The following is a 19,392-nucleotide window of genomic DNA, read 5'->3' as shown; positions in this document are numbered from 1 at the left end:
AACGGTTTTGAAGACTAAAGAGAAAATGTATTTTGACTGATGTCAGATTTTAGCTAAACCTAACGGTTTTGGAGATATATGCCACCCCTATGTACTACTTTGAGTAACGGCGACCATGTTTTTCGACAAATCAAACATCCCCATATCAGTTCTAGGCAGAACACCCTAGGGAATTTTCATACCAAAATTGGTTTAAATTGAGCAAGTAATGTGAGAGAAGAAGAGATTGAAAAATTGTTAACGACGACGGACGCCAAGTGATGGCAATCGCTTACCCGGCCTTCGGCCAAGTGAGCTAAAAATAGCATCCATGAAAACAATTGTTTTACAACATATGGCAGATTTCTGTTGTAAATTCATTTCGTTTATCAAAAAATAGCCGTCACCAAAAAAAATCCTTTCACAGTATTTGAAATCACTGTGCTTTCACTAAAGCACAGTAACTGGCCAATTCATGGAATGCTATCCCAAAGAAGTACAATAAAAGAAACTCAGTGCCTTAAAGGAAATAAGTAAAATTTTGAAAAAAAAATGTAGCATTCATTTCCACAAGCTGTCAGCTTATCTTTACAGGCCTGTCTGTCAGTATTCCAGGAATCCCTTTCACTTTCCATTCTAAAATAATCCGTTGGAGGGAAATCAAGAGAACAAAGATTCAAAAGGGAGTGAAAATGAACACAACCACTGAAGGATAAGAACTAGACAAAGCAAACAGACACACACACAACGAAGAACATGAAATAATATGTACAAAGAACGAGATATTGGCTAAAAAATAATTGTTTTGCCTTTCAAGGGCAATGACTCTAACAAGATGTCGTCCGACAATTTTGGTCTCCGCAAACTTTTGTAAGCCTTATCATAAGGATCAGGTCAGCAACTGAAAGCTTCGATCTATCTATTATAGTTTTCAAGATATTGGCTGAAAACTGTAAAAACAAACACCATTTTCATCTTTCAAGGGCAAAAACTCCAACAAGTAGTCGTCTGACAATTCTCACCCATTTAGACTTTTGTAGGCCTTATAATGAGGATCATTTCGGCAACTGATAGAATTCGGCTAAACCTAACGTTTTTGGAGAAAAACATGTCTGGCCCCTATTTTCTATTTTTAGTAACGGCGGCCATGTTTTTCGACGGATAAAAAAAAATCCACCATCAGTTCTATGCAGACCTTACTAAGGAACATTCATACAAAGTTTGGTTCTTATTTGGCCAAGTAGTGTCAGAGGAGAAGAGTTTTGAAAAATTGTTTACGACGACGTCGAAGGACGATGACGACGGACGACGACGACAGACGCAAAGTGATGGCAATAGCTCACATGGTCTCCGGCCAGGTGAGCTAAAAAGCACACAAATACAAACATGACTAACACGATCAAATCAAGTCAATTATAAGGGAAATAAAAATGGAAATATTCAATTACTTTATTACTGAAGACAGACAATAAAAGTCGAACAATCTTCAACAGAATTAAATGCATTTGTAATATGCCGTACTTTTTAATAAACAGGAAACATACACAATAAGCCAGTTTGATTAAAAAATACGGTATATTGTATCTGAAATACGAAACATAGCTACCACCAAGTGATTTACAAAGTGTATGTCAGTGCCAATGAGAAAAGTCCCCATAAATTCTGAAGTTTTCAAAGCAATTTACAGCCAATCACAAATTCAATAAATCCTGACTTATTTCATTATTTTTCGACAAAGGAAAGGATATATCAATAAACACTTTAGTAACAAAGTGAAATTTCCGCAAATCATTATGCAAGTTAAAGTTCAAAAGACCTAACAGAACCCAACAATGTCCGGTCAGACTTAAATGTGCATTACCCAAGTATGTTGGATAGGGACATAGAGTTGAATATGTTCCAAGCACTTTCAAGATGAGAGCTCCTTGATACTGGTTGATTGTCAGAAGAAAATGCTGAATAAAATGATCCAAGAAAGCTGGCTGGTTGGCTTCTCTCGCGACCATACTTTGGACGGATTGCTTTAACCGTTGCCTTGAATCCTACATCCGAGTTACGCATATCCGACTTGAAGGTCAGTATCATCAAATTACCACGTGATACCAAAGTTTTATTCTTCAGTCCTCGACCACAATATCTATAATAACATCCAAGTTTGATATATATTCATAGTGCATAAATAGGTAATGGAATGAAAATCCATTAGCATACAAGATGTTAAAAAGAGGTAAACACGACTACGAAGTATCAATGATATTCCGTGACGAATCACAAAAATAATTTGAAAGGGAAATGAAGAAACATGTAACGGGACCCTGAATATATGATTATGGGAATTAAAAAATGAACGTATAGAAATGGTATTTCAGATGTCCCGTTGGACGAAACAACTTTTAAGCCTAAGCTGGTGAAACGAAAATTTTAGATAAAGCAAAGAGATGCAGTCTTACAATAATCCAGGAAATGAAGCGGTTAGTGCTGAAAGACCTTTATCATATTTTGTAAGTGAAGGAGGAATACAGAAAGATAAAAAAAACACATTTCACCTGCAGCCTTATTCTAGCATATACCAATAACAATAAAACCAGTCGCCATTTCAATCTTTACACTCTTACTTCTTGCCTGTATCCAATGCAGTGTAACCAGTTTGAACTAACACATAGTCGTCAGAGCAACCACTTGTTATTTCTAATCCAAATACTTCAAATGTAACCTCCACTCGCCTGTTCCGACGGGTCTACAATTTAAAAAAATATATAAGAACAAAAGAACAGAACAAAACAAACAGCAAAACAAAATAACAGATAAAAAAAAAACAAAGGATTCATTTTTTTTTGTTGGAAAATTACAGGAGGGAAACTGTGGCCACAATAATAAATGATCCTTAAAAATGCGTAATCCATTTTATTTGTTATAAATTGTGTGTCATGTATGGTACGGTTGGAGTAGTAGTCTTTGTAGGAACAACCAGAAAAAAACCCAGAAAAAAAATAAATAAAAAAAACAACACAACAAACCAAAATAATAATAAAAAACACACAAAAAACACACAAAATAACAAAAACATCATAAAAAAAGACGAGACAACAAAAACTAGAGGTTCTCAAGACCCTAAATCGCTCAAATGGACAATTTGAAATCATTAAATATTTAAAAGCATTGCTGTCATCAACCCTTTGAATTTAATAACATTGGCAACTGAGGTTTCAGAGATTTTTTTTTTAAAATGAAAACATCACAACATCCAATTAAAAAAAAAAAAAACAAAAAAAAAAAAAAAAAAAACATGTCAAAGTTGGCAATAAATCCAACAACGGTCAACAGATTTTCATGAAAATAACCCAATAATTACATCACACTGAATTCTTTTATGCCCAAGTAAGAACTTGTGTAAAACAAATGGTTTTCGAAAAACTTAAAAAAAACTGCTTTTTTACCTCTACTTCGGTGTATTTCTATGCAGCTATGTTTATCGATGGATCAAAAATCCTTACATCAGTTCTGTGCTCAATACCTTACGGAACATAATTTCAAAGTTTGATAAGAGTTTCTTTGAAATAGTTTCAGAGAAGACGATTTCAGAAATAATAACTCGAAAATAGCAAAGTCAAAAAAGGGTAATAACACCAACATGGGTCAACAGAGTTTCCTGGTTTTCATCCCTGTATTACATTCTTCTGATTTCCGCTAGAATCATGGTTCCTTTGATTACTCCTCACCAAAAACTTTGACATAAATAGGTTTTATCTTGCAAAACACTTTTATCTTGTCAAAATATATCATCACTCAATGGTTTTAAAGATTAAGTTAACATATTTAATATCTTTGTAGACGACGTAATATCATAGTTAAACGTTACTTTGTACAACCCAGTCAATTTAGATCATCATAATTTTGATCAGCTTCTATATGCAGGTGACTAGTTTTTAACTTCTTGGACTTTCCAGGGGTTGATGCATTGATGCCTCACAATTAGTTTGTAGCCATTGGGGTCTTAAAGTGATAACCCAGAAAACCAAATCAATGATCATATCCAATTAAGGGCAAACATAGAACATTCATAAATTGAAAAATACAAATAATACTTTGGCCACTAGAACAGGCTGCTGAATATAAATACTAAGGAACAATATTGACAACAAACCTTACTGGATAGGTACATGCATTTTTTAAAATTGGAATCTAAATTTAGGTTAAAGACCACCAATTCAACCAATTAGCATTTGAAACGTACGCAAAAATAGTCCTACGCAGAAATTACCCCTGTTCCTCATAGTGCTGTGAAAAAGTTCTCATCTTATTTTAAAAATTTAAACAGTTTCTGAAAGGAAAAACATTTCTGTATATTTTATAGGTGCATTTTGCTTCTTGTGATGTGAAGCCTAATCTCCATAATGGTTTCTAAATATACCCCTATCTTGTGAAAACACTGGGATTTCCCATACTTCACTTCCGGTGACCAGTACCGCACTGCAAGTCTGCTAACCCCACATGCCATTCTGAGGATTGTGAGCAGACATATGTAAAATCATGCTGATATATAGTCCTCTGCAGGTTAAAATTAAGGTAAAGTCCAGAGAAGCCATTGAATATTGTGAAATTAGCATAGAAGCCTGTGGGAAGTGGAATTAGTGGTTTCTAGCCTAAACTTCTATGCTCTAATTTTAAATCTGTTGAAAAATGAAGAAAACTCGCTGATTACCTTATTTCACATATTCTAACATAAGGATCAGAAGCATTGATGTCGGAATTTAACTTTATTTCGGTACCATATGTAAACTTTCTTTTTAAAAGATTCAAAATATGAATATAAAAAATATATACTGGGCGTTCATCGAAATGCTGATCTTATGTTCCGTATTCTGAATTTGAATTATCAGTAGAAACCTAGCATGAATCGATTAGAGCATATAAATCTAATGAAACAGGAAAATTACGCTTTTATTTCAACATTTACCCATCCTTTGAAAGATTATATTACTATCAGAATGGTCGATTAAACCACTAACCAAGATCAGAGTTAGTGCACATTCTCTGGCTATAGAAACGGGGAGATATGCAAAACCCAATTTGAAAGTTCCAGCTTCTGAGAGATATTATTGCCGCTACAAAGGCATAGTAGAGGGCGAGAAACACTTTATCTTAACCTGTCCAAGAGTAATCAAGGGAACATAAATACTAATAATACGTATGAGTTGTGATATGAAAACTCCATACGCAAGTGCTGAAGGGATGTTGTCACAGCTGATAAGAAAGTTGACAATTTTAAATGAAAAGTCATCACGTTTGTCGTAAAGTTTGGTCAACAGTTTCCCTTTACCATCGATCTCTAAGTGTAGGTCAAGATATGAGACTGACTTCGCAGTGTCTGTAGTATCATATTTCTCAAGGTCTTTGGGGTAGATGCGATGTATAAAACCCCCGAAACTAGAATTGTTTCACGACAATACGTCATTTATATAGCGGAAACTGAGATTAAAGGATCTAGCTAAACGATGTTCCCTCCTTTGGATCTGATCAACTATAAAGTCAGTCTCATAATAGTAAAGGAATAAGTCAGCGAGTAGAGGAGGACAATATGTTCCTATAGGAATGCCGACGGTTTTTTGAAAAACGCGTCCACCACAATGGATCAAGATGTTCTCGATAAAAAAAATTCCGCATTTTGAAAACATGTACCCTTTATATTTGGAAGATGATATGAAATAAGTTTTTTTCCACAAAGTATGAGGAATCTTTACTAAATACTACATACAATGTATCTGTTTCTAGGTGTACCGTCGTTTCAAAATATAAATTAATATGTGATAAACTTTAGATAGTAACAACCTCTTCTACAAATGGCACTCAATTAATTAAAGAATTGTTAAATCTCATAAATAAATTATGCACTTCTTGAACCTGGCATATGGAACTCGTAAATCAGACTCATTTTATGTCAGATAGTCAGCTCATTGAACATAATACTGGTTATATATACGTTATTGATATCCATACTTTTATTTATGTTCATTGCCATGTGTATAGTGTTAGTAATTTTGGATACAGCTTGATATCTGTGCTTAATCCAATAAAATATATGTGCCCTTATTAAGGAAACATTAATAGCAAGCGTGGTTCCAATTGTATTGGCAGCTTCAGAGCAGAAGATTTAAAAAAAATAGTAACAATTACAATAAAATAGTAATAATTCGGGGTGCATAACTAAAAAAGGGATTCCGGTTTTTTGTTGTTGCCATTTTGATAGTTTTGCTAAAGGTAACTCTTATAGTTTCATGCAAATCACTAAAATCTGCCAAAAAAATGGTTTAACATTTCATCAAAGAGACATGTAACTATTGAACTGGTGGTTGGATAACTTGACAGGAAACATGTATCTTGTCACTGAAGAGCTGCAGACGCCGTCTTCTATACAAGAAAACAAACATAGGTATTCTTCAATAAAGTATAGGCAAAAAAAAAACGTAGATCGTTTCACTGAAGAGCCTCAGAGGTCTTCTTCTATAAACTACAGGAAAAAACCATAGATCTTGTCTCTGAAGTGCGCCAGAGGTCTCCTTTTATGAAAAAAAAGAAAAAAAAACAACATAGATCTTGCCATTGAAGAGCCTCATGAGTCTTCTATAAAGTACAGGGAAAAAAAAGCATAGATCTTGTCACTGAAGAGCGTCAGAGGTCTTCTTCTATGAAGTACAGTCAAAAGAATTGATCTTGTCACTGAACAGCCTCAGAGGTCTTCTTCTATGAAGTAGGCAAACAAATCAGATCTTGTCACTGATGAGACTCTGAAGTGTTCTTCTATGAAGTACAGGCAAAACACATAGATCTTGTAACTGATATCTTCTTCTATGAAGTATAGGCAAAAAAACATATATATAGATTTTGTCACTGAAGAGCTTCAGAAGTTTTCTTCTATAAAGTAAAGGCAAAAAAACCCCATAGATCTTGCCACTGAAGAGCCTCAGGAGTCTTCTATAAAGTACAGGAAAAAAAGCATAGATCTTGTCACTGAAGAGCGTCAGAAGGTTTCTTCTATAAAGTAAAGGCAAAAAAAAAAAAACATAGATTTTGTCACTGAAAAGCCTTAGAAGTCTTCTATAAACTACAGGAAGTGTCGCACCCTTATGGTCTAGTTTTAGTAATATAAGCGGTAATGTTTGTAGATAAAAAATCTACACTATTCTTCTAGGCAGACCCTAAGGAACATTTATACCAACTTTGGATCCTATTGGTCTAGTTGTTTCAGGGAAGATATTTGAAAAAAAAATGTTAATGACGACGACAATAAACGACAAGTCGACTACCTCGTTCGACAGGTAAAAGCGAAAACTAACATCAACTTAAAAAAAAATGCAAAATGAAAGGTTTTACCAGTATGGCACACGAAGGTTTATTATCGTTTTTCAAAACAAAAGTAGCATTATCATTTTGTAATTAATGATTTTAATTTAAGACAAAGTTCTCTTTTGTGTCACTGTCATGGTATTGGCCCATTTAAAGCACATCAATCCATAAAGGTAATTGGGAGCATTAAAAATGAAAACTAATTTGCTTATATATGAGTAATTATTGACCAGATACCTGTATGACATATTGACACTCCATGCTGTTCGTGTAGGCCTCAGGATAGCCTGGAGATGTAATATACTGTTCACCGTTCCTTAGTCTGAATCTACCACCACATGCTGTGTCTATAAACATACATTTGTATACAAGAGTAATCAAGGGAACCAAGGTTATAGCGGTAATCAAAAGAATGTATTCCAGGGACAAAGACCAGACATGGAAAACAGACATACAACTTATAGAACCAACAACTTTTTGTTCATCGGAAAATACTCATCGACTAATTTGGTAATTTGTGGGTTCTGTTATTTTAAATAGTAAAATAGTGGATATACATGGTAATAATGTATACCCGAACCATGAAATTCAAGAATCTAATTGAAAAACAAAATGAGAATCACGAACAAGTAAGTCTTGACTTGGGTTAAGCATTACGTCACAGTAACTTCCGCTTGAAGAACGCACCAGTGAATAGACCACAGATAAAAGGACATTGTAATTTTATGTTATTGGAAAGCTTGGTCTTAGTTTAAGAAAAAAGGTAGACATAACAGTGTTCTTTTGGGTAGGTGTGATGCAGAATTACACAATCTGAAGGATAGCTGAACAATAGCCTATCATCTACAAAGCCGAAGATAAAATGTCCTTGTACAATATAATTATTTCTTTTGAAATACGTCGGTTATAAGAGTAAAGAAAAGGTCAGGATATATTCCTGTCCATCCAGGCACTGGTGATTAGCTGTACTGCCTAACCATTCAACGGTTTCACGTTTTATTCCGAGCCATAGTTGGGCATTAAGTTTTTTTTTCCATTGCAACGCCAATAGTTTTTAATACTAAATGCTTTCTGCCAAAAGATTAAGCATTAATTGTAATCTTTGTTTTTCAAAAGATTTTCGTTTGATTGTGTGCTGTTATCCTTTACACTTGTCTTTCAATTTTCCTTCCTTTCCAATATATTTGCTTGGTACAGTTTCCAATATTTTAAAAATGAGTTGAATGGTCAGGTTCTTGAACGGTACAATAAAGCCTACGATAGAATTGATTTGAAGCATAGAACATTAATGATCAATCAGATATTACCCGTAATAACCATATTATCTTGTAAATATAGTTTTTCCCCCATATTTTAACACGGAAACATACCAAAATCTTTCATACAAATGAACCCTCTAAAGTTTGTTTTCGAACACGGACCAATGGTAAGGGTTTTTCCGTCAGTAGATCCACAGTTATCATCCTCCTGGCCCGTTTCATCTGTTAAAGGCCTGCAAGGACATATACAAGGTGTTACATAAAACTCTTGACATAACCGATGGTAGAGGTTTAAGATGTTTCAGGATAAAGCAGCGGACGCTGAATCTACGTGCACATCTTGACGGGGGTCTAAAATATTAGTATTCATTGTAAATTTTTGTCGTCAATTTGTTTGTTTGTTTGTTTTTTGTTTCCATTTATGTGATTTCGATCAATGATTTCATTGATTTAACCGTAGAATTTGAGAGGAAGGGAGGTGGTAATGGTTAACCCTCTAGGTTTCAGTTAAAATGCAATTAATATCTATCACCCTAGAAGAGTATACCTACATTAATGTATGGTTATATTCCTGTCCATCCAACCACTGATATTGAGCTGTACTGCCTAACCATTTACCGGTTTTACGTTTTATTCCGAGCCATAATTCCTCAGTATTTACGGTAAATTTCAGTTCCTCTAAAGTACGTAGCAACCAATCCTAAATATATCATTACTTTTATTAAACTTTGTTAGGGATGCGTATAGAGAAGATTTCTCTTTAACATGGACATTCTAAACTATAAGTTTCCTATCAAAGAACAACACAGCGTATAGTCGAAGATTTTAACTAACATATGAAATGATTTGGTAATTCCATGATGTTGAATTGATACTTTATTTTAGCTATAAACGTCATTTATGTTGTTCTATGTCAGCTACGTTCAGGAACAGCCCATAGTCTTAATATGTACATTCATTTATTTTATATTATTTCTGAATGATGATCTAATACACTAACCCGTTCATATCCTGTTTCAAAAGTGACATGTGAAGCTTTCTGGTTGTTACAGAAATTTAACGAAGAGCCGTATGAGAGGTATATATTCGGATAGATTCTGTAACATCTACCATTAGCAAATACCCATCCATCCGGGCACCTCCACGTTATAACTGTAAATAATGATGAAGTGATTCTATACTTTTGAAATAGTGTTTTGATACATCTTGATGTCAGTTCATTACTATAATGGTTTTCAAAAGCAAACGGTCACTTTTATTCTTACAGTTTTGGCGTCAAAATAACGAGCGTCATATCAGCGTTAGAGTTTAAAACATCTAAATATATATTTGTCTCCAGTTCATAGCCGGTGATTAAAAATGCCCGTAATTTTTAAACCACCGCGATGATTAAATATGTTTTCCCGCCATTTTACATTTCTGCGTTTTCTACAGTTTTTCATTGGAGAAACAGAATACTGATTCTCGTCCAAATGCTCTCGTGGATTACAAGATTACTGAAAATGAAATGCCTGTACCATACAATGTCAGGGCCTTTGCAGTGATTTCAAACTTTCCTGTTTTTACCTTGATATTCGACCAATTGTTATACGGACTTCCTCTTGACTAATAGTTTATCAGTTCGGTTATACCCTTCTTTCACAATTGACGTTATAGGTAATTCAAATAAACGTTGAAGATTTAGTATATGTGGTAGTTATCAGCGTGTTTCATTTTGTTTACATAAAGTAGTTGTCAATTCGGAAAACATACAAAACGAAAACATAAGAAAAACAAAACAATCCAGCATCCAGTTTCTGTATTTTCAAAAATCAATCAAGCAAATAAAGTTTGTTCATATCAGCAAGTTACCTACTTTTTTGGTATCCTGGTAGAGGAGCCTCGCATTGGTATCCAACAAATCCGTCCGGACAAATGCATTGACATTTAGCGCCACCTATATAACCACCATTCTGACATTGCTTGGACCTATCACAGTTCTCTACATAAAAGAGGAATCACTATTAATAGCCATAAAACTTTGTCCAGGTAAAAACTCATCGCGATTTGTATTCACCGTAAGTATAACCGTAAGATACCTGGGAAAATCGAAACATGCTTTTATATCCGATGTGTTAATATTATATTTTTTACCTATATTAAACAAATGTGATGCTAAAATCTTATGGTCATACGGATTTATCATTGAAACCGAAATGTATATAAGTAAATTATGATACTGAAATCTAATCTGTCCCGTTGGTCTAAGCTGTTTTTGTAAAGTCCGGATCGCTCATTTGCTTAACGTTTTATGTTTGTTCTTTTGTTTCTCCACTATCCGGTATTTCGACTAACTATACTTCCGGCCTGTTTGGTACACTTGGTACACTTGGTAAGAGACAATATTGTGGTTCAACTGGAGTGAATCCCATACTGGAAAACACAACTGGAAGTACATTTCCTTTGCATGTTCCTTTGTCAACGTAATTTAACTTTGTTTCTCATGTTGTTATTACATACAGTAAAAACACAATAAAGTGAATAAAAGTACTCACTGTTGCATTGATAAGCTGTGTTGACCCACTTTGAGTCATAGAAACTTATTTTAGTTGCATGTCCAATTACAGATTGGTATGCTGGATCTTTGGTCACTAGAACAGGCTGTCCATTCTTTGACCACGTCTAGAAAGAGTAATCAAGGGAACCAAGGTTATAGCGGTAATCAAAAGAATATAATCCAGGGACAAAGACCAGACATGGAAAACAGACACACACAACAAAGAACTTAAAGTAACTAAAATCATACATACAAAGTAACAAAAGTAAATGAGACTCGGACTCCACTAAAAACTGGGAGAATGGACCAGGTGCACCGGTAGGGTAAGCATCCTCTGCACCGGTAGAAAACATACAAAACGTTAACATGATAGTTACAATGTTAATGAGTAAATGGTCAAACCAAAACTCGGGTATCATAGTTTTCTTTCATTTTTATATGAAGAAGCTTAAAACGACCCCGAAATAAGTGAACTTGAATGAGCAGTACCGGTGATATTCAATATTTAGCGGTCTTTTTTTCATATTTACTGTTCTGAATATTGTGGTACAGTGTTTTTTAAACATCTTTTTTTTTCTCACATAAATGGAAGGACAACTATAATTATAGGTCACGTATTATATCGCTCATTTATTTCGTTAAATACCGTGTTAAATTGCAAAAAACCCTGAAATATATAATGAGTCTAGTACATGTAATTCGATTGATAATGAAATAATAATATTTTTTAGCTAAATTTACATTAAGCTGATTAAACACTTGATAAAGGTTTATTCTTGAATTCCTTTGTGATGTAAGAGTAATCAAGGGAACCAAGGTTATAGCGGAATTCCAAAGAATGCAATCCAGGAACAAAGACCAGACATGGAAAACCAACATACACACCAAAGAACATAAAGTAACTAAAATCATACATACAAAGTAACAAAAGCAAATGAGCAACTCGGACTCCACTGAAAACTGGTAGCATGAACCAGATGCACCGGTAGGGTAAGCGTCCTCTGCTTTTCTAGAAACACCCGCCGAGTTGCTCATAAAAAGTCAAGTCCGGGGTAGACAAACAAGGAAAGGAAAACTATGACCCGTTGAATAAATCAGTTTTCATGGTGCAGATAGATACACCGTAACGATCCAAGAGTTCATGATGACGACCATAAAACTTCTGTAGTGATGACTTCAATCTTGTAGCAACATAACCCTGTTCCAAAGCCTGTTAGAGTTCTAGCGCGATACAAAAAGTCTGCGTAGTTTCGGCAAGCTCTGGCATAACGTATGAGTTGTGATATGAACACTCCGTACGCAGGTGCTGAAGGGATGTTGCCACATAAAAAAGGAAAGTTGACAATTTTGAATGAAAAGTCATCACGTTTGTCGTAAAGTTTGGTCAATAGTTTACCTTTACCATCGATTTCTAAGTGTAGGTCAAGATATGAGGCTGACTTCACAGTGTCTGTAGTGTCCTTTATCTCAAAATCTTTGGGGTAGATGCGATGTATCAAATCCCCCGAAATTAGGATTGTTTAAAGATAATACGTCATCTATATAGCGGAAACTGAGATTAAAGGACCTAGCCAAACAATATTCTTTATTTCGGATCAGATCAGCTATTAAGTCAGCCTTATAAGAGTGAAGTAATAGGTCAGCAAGTAAAGGAGCACAATATGTTCCCATTGGAATGCCGACCGTTTGTTGAAAAACACGTCCACCACACTGGACAAATATGTTGTCGATTAAAAATTCCAGCATTTTGTAAACATCTTCCTCTGTATATTTGGAAGATGATTTGGAATTATTTCTTACAAAGTATGAGGAATCTCTACCAAGAACTATATATTTGTATCTAGCTGTACCATCTTTTTGGGAAAAACAACGATGTATAATGTTTTTAAGTCGGGATTTTTAACTGAGTATGAGGAATAGAAGTATACAGTGTTGAAAAATCATAGGTTTTAATGCTATCATATTCAGATAATAGTCTTGAACTGATTGTCTCCAAAAGATCTTTCGAATTTTTCAGGATCCACATTGTATTAATACCACTACGGGAGTAACAAGTGTTGTGGTAGGACTGCAGACCCTCTTTGACAGTTGTGAGTATAGAAGTTAAAAGTTTTGAAAGAGGTTTGGTGGTACATTTTGCAGATCCAGCTATGAAACGTTGTTTGTATGGATTCTTGCGGAGTTTAGGAATCCAGTACGTAGACGATAAGTCCCAATCATCGTCCTTGGTAGAGAGACCAAAAGAGAATAGCACAGATTTATGGTTTTCCACAATCTCTTCTTTGGAGAGTGTGGATGCAGTATAGGTCTTATCACTGCTATTATTTTTTACGTCTACCTCTGATAATAAACATGGATGTAAAACGTTTTGCAGACAAAAACAATGTTGTTTTGGGCTTTGTCTGCTGGTACGACAACATACTTGTCATGTGTAGTAGACAATGTTTTTGCTACATCGGGGTCTTTGAAAACCGATGTAGCCTTGGCACTCATCGACGTACTTAAAACTTCGTTTCAAAATTAAAGACCTCACGGCCTTTAACAACTCTGACAGAGGATCAATGTCTTCTTGTTCTCGTTTTATGCATTTTCTTGCATAGTCCTCGACGGCATCCATAAGAACTTTAAAGTTATAATTCAAATTTATGGAGCGTGGTTCACGGTACTTGGGACCTTTAGAAAGGATATTACGTAGAGATTCGTTTTCGATGATTGTTAAATCTCCCGTAACGACGTGACCAGAAGGACCATATTTGAATGGAGAGTTTTTGCAAGAACAGTCAGGTGGTTTAGCCTTGAAGTCCTCAATCTCGAGGTTCTGCAATAGCCTTCTATAACTGAAAATTTTGGATGCAATGGGTGAAGTATAGGAATATGAAATAATTAGTATGGATTTGTCTTTGAAATATGGGAGAATTTTGTTGGTAACGTTTTTGTGATGGAGGATGTTAGCAAAATCAATTGCATCTATACCTTTGTTGACAACCGGTAGTGGAAGAAATGATCGTTTTTCTTCATCTTGACTTTTCACACAAACTGGTTTAAAGAGTCTGTGGAAACCAATATCCAAAATGATGGCAACAAGTCTGTATAATGATGAGGTGGGGTCAGAAACAGGAGTATCAAGACTTGCTTTGTAAAGGGAGTGTAGTAGAGTGAGAGGTATAGAATACAGTTTGGGTCTAATGTGATGAAGTCCAAGAGGTTTTTGTATGAAAGGAAGGAGACCATCTATGGAGACATCATGTAACTTAGGTGACGTATAGTGGCGATGGCCATGACTCCTTTCCCGTCTTGGATTTTTGTCAAATAAATTCATCACATTTATGCTATAAAATATAATTACTTTGATATTTTGGGTTAATTTTCTTTAAATGCATCAAAATGATGTGATTTTTGTTAAATCATTCCATTGCTATTAATTATCATTATGATATATAATATTCAAAACAGAACGGCGTGACTGACATGACATTGTTAAACGATATTTGTTTTTACTCAGTTTACATTTAGCTAGTATGATCATTTACAGAAATCTTCACAGCTAATGGTTTTATGAAACGAAAATCTATCGATAAAAAAAATGAAATGATTCAGAATGTTTTATTATTGATTCAGTAGTTGATAGTTTAAGCTTTATCTAGGTAACTTTAAGGCATTTGACCTTCTCTTCAGGGTGCCATACAAGGTCAACATGAAATGAAGGGTAAAAACAATCTAGACATTAGTCAAAAGGAATAGTCAATGGAAAGTATAACAAATAGCAATATTAAGGTAAAATCCAGAAAGTAAGGAATAGTCAATGGAAAGTATAACAAATAGCAATATTAGGGTCAAATCCAGAAAGTAAGAAAGAATGGCAAACTGTTTTAATACTTATGGCGATGTACATTTCAACCGTATTTTTTTGTATATGAAGAAACTACCTTAATCACGTGGTTCTCACATTAAAAAACGTGTGAATATTAAGTATGAACCAAGGGGAATGAGAAAATTTGGAAATGACAGAAAAAAAAACAATCATTCTTTAGCAATTTACGTGTATATTCAAAAGTGACACTCTTTCTGATAGAGTAAAAAATGTCTATCATTTTGAAATAACCTCAATGGTGTACATTGTAAATAAACAAAGTATTTAAAACACACCTTTACTTATTGAGCGAGCGCTGACGACTTAAATAACAATGAAAAATCACCTATCAGAAGAAGAGTTGATGTTTTGAACGAGCTTAAGCAGAGGAAAAAAAGCTCATTCGAAACGAACTGAACGAACGCATGGCGAATGCGTAACAAATTTACTTATATTACATAGAGGTTTGGAAATATAATGTACAAAAATAAATTGAATGTTACCTTGAATTAAAAAAAATGAAGCAATATGGAAGATATATACAAGAGGGCATTCAGTGTGCACATTGTGACTGAGGTTATCTTTCATAGACAGAAAAGAATATAACAGTAATTTTTGATAATTTCATAAACCGTTACGGTTGACTTGTAACTTATACGTCACCATCAGTAGCGTATTTAGTATACTTCACAGTCATTAGCGTACCTACGGTTGACTTGTAGATGTACTTTACAGCCAGTAGCGTACTTACAGTTGACATGTAGTATACTTTACAGTCGCGTACTTACAGTTGACTTGTAGCATACTCTACAGTCAGTAGCGTACTTAAGTTGACTTGTAGAATACTTTACAGCCAATGGCGTACTTACAATTGACGTGTAGCATACTTTACACTCAGTAGCGTACTTACAGTTGACCTGTAGAATACTTTACAGCCAGTAGCGTACTTACAGTTGACGTGTAGTATACTTTACAGTCAGTAGCGTACTTACAGTTGACGTGTAGTATACCTTACAGTCAGTAGCGTATTTACAGTTGGCGTGTAGTATACTTTACAGTTAGTAGCGTACTTACAGTTGATGTGTAGTGCATAATACTCTTGTAGTCATAAGATGTACAATGAAGATCATAAGGAACTCCTGACGCTTTAGTTGTCTGAAAGTTAGGCCTGGAACCCTCGTTCATATTGTCATAACGCACGGTAACATAGTGGTTCCGATCGTTTCGTCTCATGGTGTGGACTAAACCAATAGCATGACCTATTTCATGGGCAATCAGATGAGTCTGGAACATTACATACGACATTTATGGAATTAAAATTTCTTTTGTATACAATGATTTTTAGCCTGATTCTAAGTGTAAACATGGTGAAAATTTCCTGTCTACACTAGATGAATTTAAATTGATAATCAATAGCAAAATGTTTGAAAGTTACACAGTATTAGTCTTCTTACTTTATCGTACAAATAGTCAATATACTAAAGAGTGTGCCACTTACTTTCATGCAGCCTGAACTAGTACCAATAGTCTGAGGCTGTCTCTCTGTCATTCCATTAGACGAAAAACAACTAGAATGTGAGAACAAGGAAGTAAATGTTATAACACTCTTTATGTTATACACATGTACCCATTTGTGTCCTAGTTCATGTATTCAAAACTTTGACACAGCTAGTTTTTGAAATCTTAAGATGTGTTATTAAGACTGTTCTTTATTTTGTCCGCCTCATTTAGTCTCCAGTGGAGGATTTTTTTTTCAATTAAAAAAAAAAAAAAACAAACAAACAAACAAACAAACAAAAAAAAAAATAGAACAGCAATGTGCGTGAAAATATTGTTGGAATTGTTAAGAATTTTACCAAAAAAAAAAAAAAAAACGCTTCTTGTATTGTATATTGTAGATATATGGCTTCACATTTTGGTTTGCATGGTTATACACGAGTACTTATAGATTATTTGTGTTGGATCTCGATCTTCCTATGGTATTTAGTTAATGTTACTAATGAGTGGTCATATACTGCTTATCGAACTTATCGAAATTAACATTATATACCATCGTAAGAAGCTTAGTTGACAGTTTGAAGATAACTTACGTGGCCCCATTATAGAACTCAACGTATCGTTTAGCCCCCATTTCTTCCCTGAGTTCCTCTGTATATGGAACAAACTTAACACATGTCACTTCTTCCCATCGGTTCATAGCAACACGTATCTCCTTCTGTTCGTCCTCAGCTGTGTACATGAATATGATGTGTTAATTTTTCCATACTAATTATTTTTAAAATGATTCTTTAGTCAGCTGTTTTTAACTAATTTCGTTTAAACTTTTCTGTAATGCTTGTACATGTATCACTAATGTTCAAATTTTCAGGTCGTCCCGAATTATTATAATCACGCATTTACCGACGTTTTGGGTTGAAGACTCAATGACGGTATACATGTATCATTTTTCATCACGAAAAATTAAAGATGTGTTTGGCTAATTAGAATAAAAAGAATTTGACTAAGTTTGGAACGTATCTCGTGTACTTTGGCCATAACGCTTGGACATTTTACGAAGTGTTCATTGTCGTAAGGCAACAATATTTTCCTTTCTGTATTTTGTAGCTGCAGTGTATCAGTTTGTTTTGGATAGAGTAAATACTGCATTTTGACGTTTAAGTAGCTGTTCTCCAGCTGCACAATTAAAAATCATACGAAATTCATTAATTTTTATATTTGATGGAGTTATCTCGAGACTTTTTGATCATGGAATTTAGTACAACATATCTGAGGCAAAATAAGAGTTATCACCGTCTTAAAAGAACGGTGTATTTCATAGGCTTTCCCAATCATCTTTCACCAGATGAAAAAAAATAAAATGCACATTGTTGACTTTTATAACTATGAACATTTCTTCGCAACATATAAAAAATAATAAAAAAAAAATATGTGATTTTCAACCATAAATCAACCTAACCCCTTGTTTTACGTGGACAGGTATCACACTTACTATATTGCGAGGCTGGTACAACATAGGGTATGATACCATTTGGCCATAGATTTATTGATGCCTCCCGTTTTGCTCGAGGGGCGCCATCAACCTTGAACAGAAAGAGGGTAATTACAATAGTAGTAAGATAAAACACATGTCGTTAAAGGTATCACATACAAAATTTAAACGAAGACAGCATAAACAAGACTAATACCTCATTATATATCTTACCTATCAACACGTCTTTTACGAAACTTTTCATAAACAAGAATTCAAGACAATATGCAGATTAACAGTATCTAAAGTTTCTTGGGAATTGAGAATCTAGTGTCTTAAGAAACGATACCCATTGCATTTTTGACCCATTTAAGATGTGTGTGTGTTAAAAGAAAATGGTTTTTCTGCATGTAGGTTCAGTCTTTTCTCTTTGTTCCGTTACCGATATGCGTATTCTATTGAGTAACTTTTTTTGTACAATTGAAAGCTTTGATATTTGTAGAATATTGCAAGACGTGATAGCATACATCATCAAAGGAAAATAAACCAGCTTACCTGCCCAGATAGAATTATTTGCAATGTTAGAATTAACGAGAACTCCCAAAACATCATGTCTGGTATACATGTACTTGTATGTAAATCTACTACTTATTATTTACAAAATTATATCTAAATCCGTTATCAATACGCATGTCCAAAGTCTCTAAAGTTTATGATAAATCCCACAGATGAAAGAGGTGCCGAAATTTTCAACGTTAAATTCTATTACGATTTGATCTATTTTCCATTCTTTATGCTATCTTATGAACTCGTTTGTAAGATTTTTTATCAATAAAGTAATGAGCTTTGCAGTGTTGAAGGATTTCAGTCAAATATTCCACAGTGGACTGAATGTATTATTGACTGGACAAGTAATGTCTGTATAATGAAGTGTTGGTCGTACGGAGATAATCATACAGTTTGGAATAGTAAAGGATCTTAATTGCTCTATGCACGCGAAACGTGATGACCAAGAAGAGAAGACGCAGACAATTTATGACGTGTTTATAGTAAACGTCACAATCAAGTATACATATAGATGAACTGTAAACACTTAAAGTAAATAAAAAACCCTCTAACAGACAGACAGACAGACAGACAGACACACACACTGAGAGAGAGAGAGAGAGTAGTGGATACCTTTCTCCGCGTTATTTAGTTTTTAATGCCAGTCCATTATATCGTCATTACATTTATTGATGGCTAAAATTCATTAGTTTGTATAGTTGAGACAAAAAAGATTAAGAAGTTTCATTTTGGGTAAACATTTTCACCTGGCTTTTTAGGTTTTTTTTTGCTTTTGTACTTTTTTGTCTTTGTTTTAGGTTTTTAATTTTGTATTCGTTTACAATATTTTATTTCATTATCAACAATGTATTTACATTGTTATTTGCAAAAAAAAAAAAACCAATTTCAC

At 34.3% G+C, this 19,392-nt stretch overlaps 1 protein-coding gene across 1 annotated transcript; it reads right to left on the bottom strand.

Moving 5' to 3' along the window:
- Window positions 1-1,410: 1,410 nt before the first annotated feature.
- Window positions 1,411-18,647, bottom strand: LOC148609250 (protein SpAN-like). The gene is made up of 13 exons (XM_088540614.1): window positions 18,492-18,647; window positions 17,958-18,048; window positions 17,059-17,197; window positions 16,467-16,536; window positions 16,043-16,252; window positions 11,117-11,243; window positions 10,438-10,563; window positions 9,583-9,734; window positions 9,134-9,282; window positions 8,694-8,815; window positions 7,561-7,670; window positions 2,595-2,716; window positions 1,411-2,116 (listed from the first exon to the last, which is right to left on the bottom strand). The coding sequence occupies exons 1-13, from the start codon at window positions 18,546-18,548 to the stop codon at window positions 1,837-1,839; spliced, it is 1,755 nt and encodes a 584-aa protein (XP_088396740.1). The 5' UTR covers window positions 18,549-18,647; the 3' UTR covers window positions 1,411-1,836.
- Window positions 18,648-19,392: the final 745 nt, after the last annotated feature.

This window comes from Perna viridis, chromosome 8, assembly GCF_037379345.1.
Source record: "Perna viridis isolate PV_CMFRI_1.1 ecotype Kerala chromosome 8, ASM3737934v1, whole genome shotgun sequence".
Taxonomy (NCBI): Eukaryota; Metazoa; Mollusca; class Bivalvia; order Mytilida; family Mytilidae; genus Perna; species Perna viridis.
This window is presented reverse-complemented; position numbering and strand designations above follow the sequence as displayed.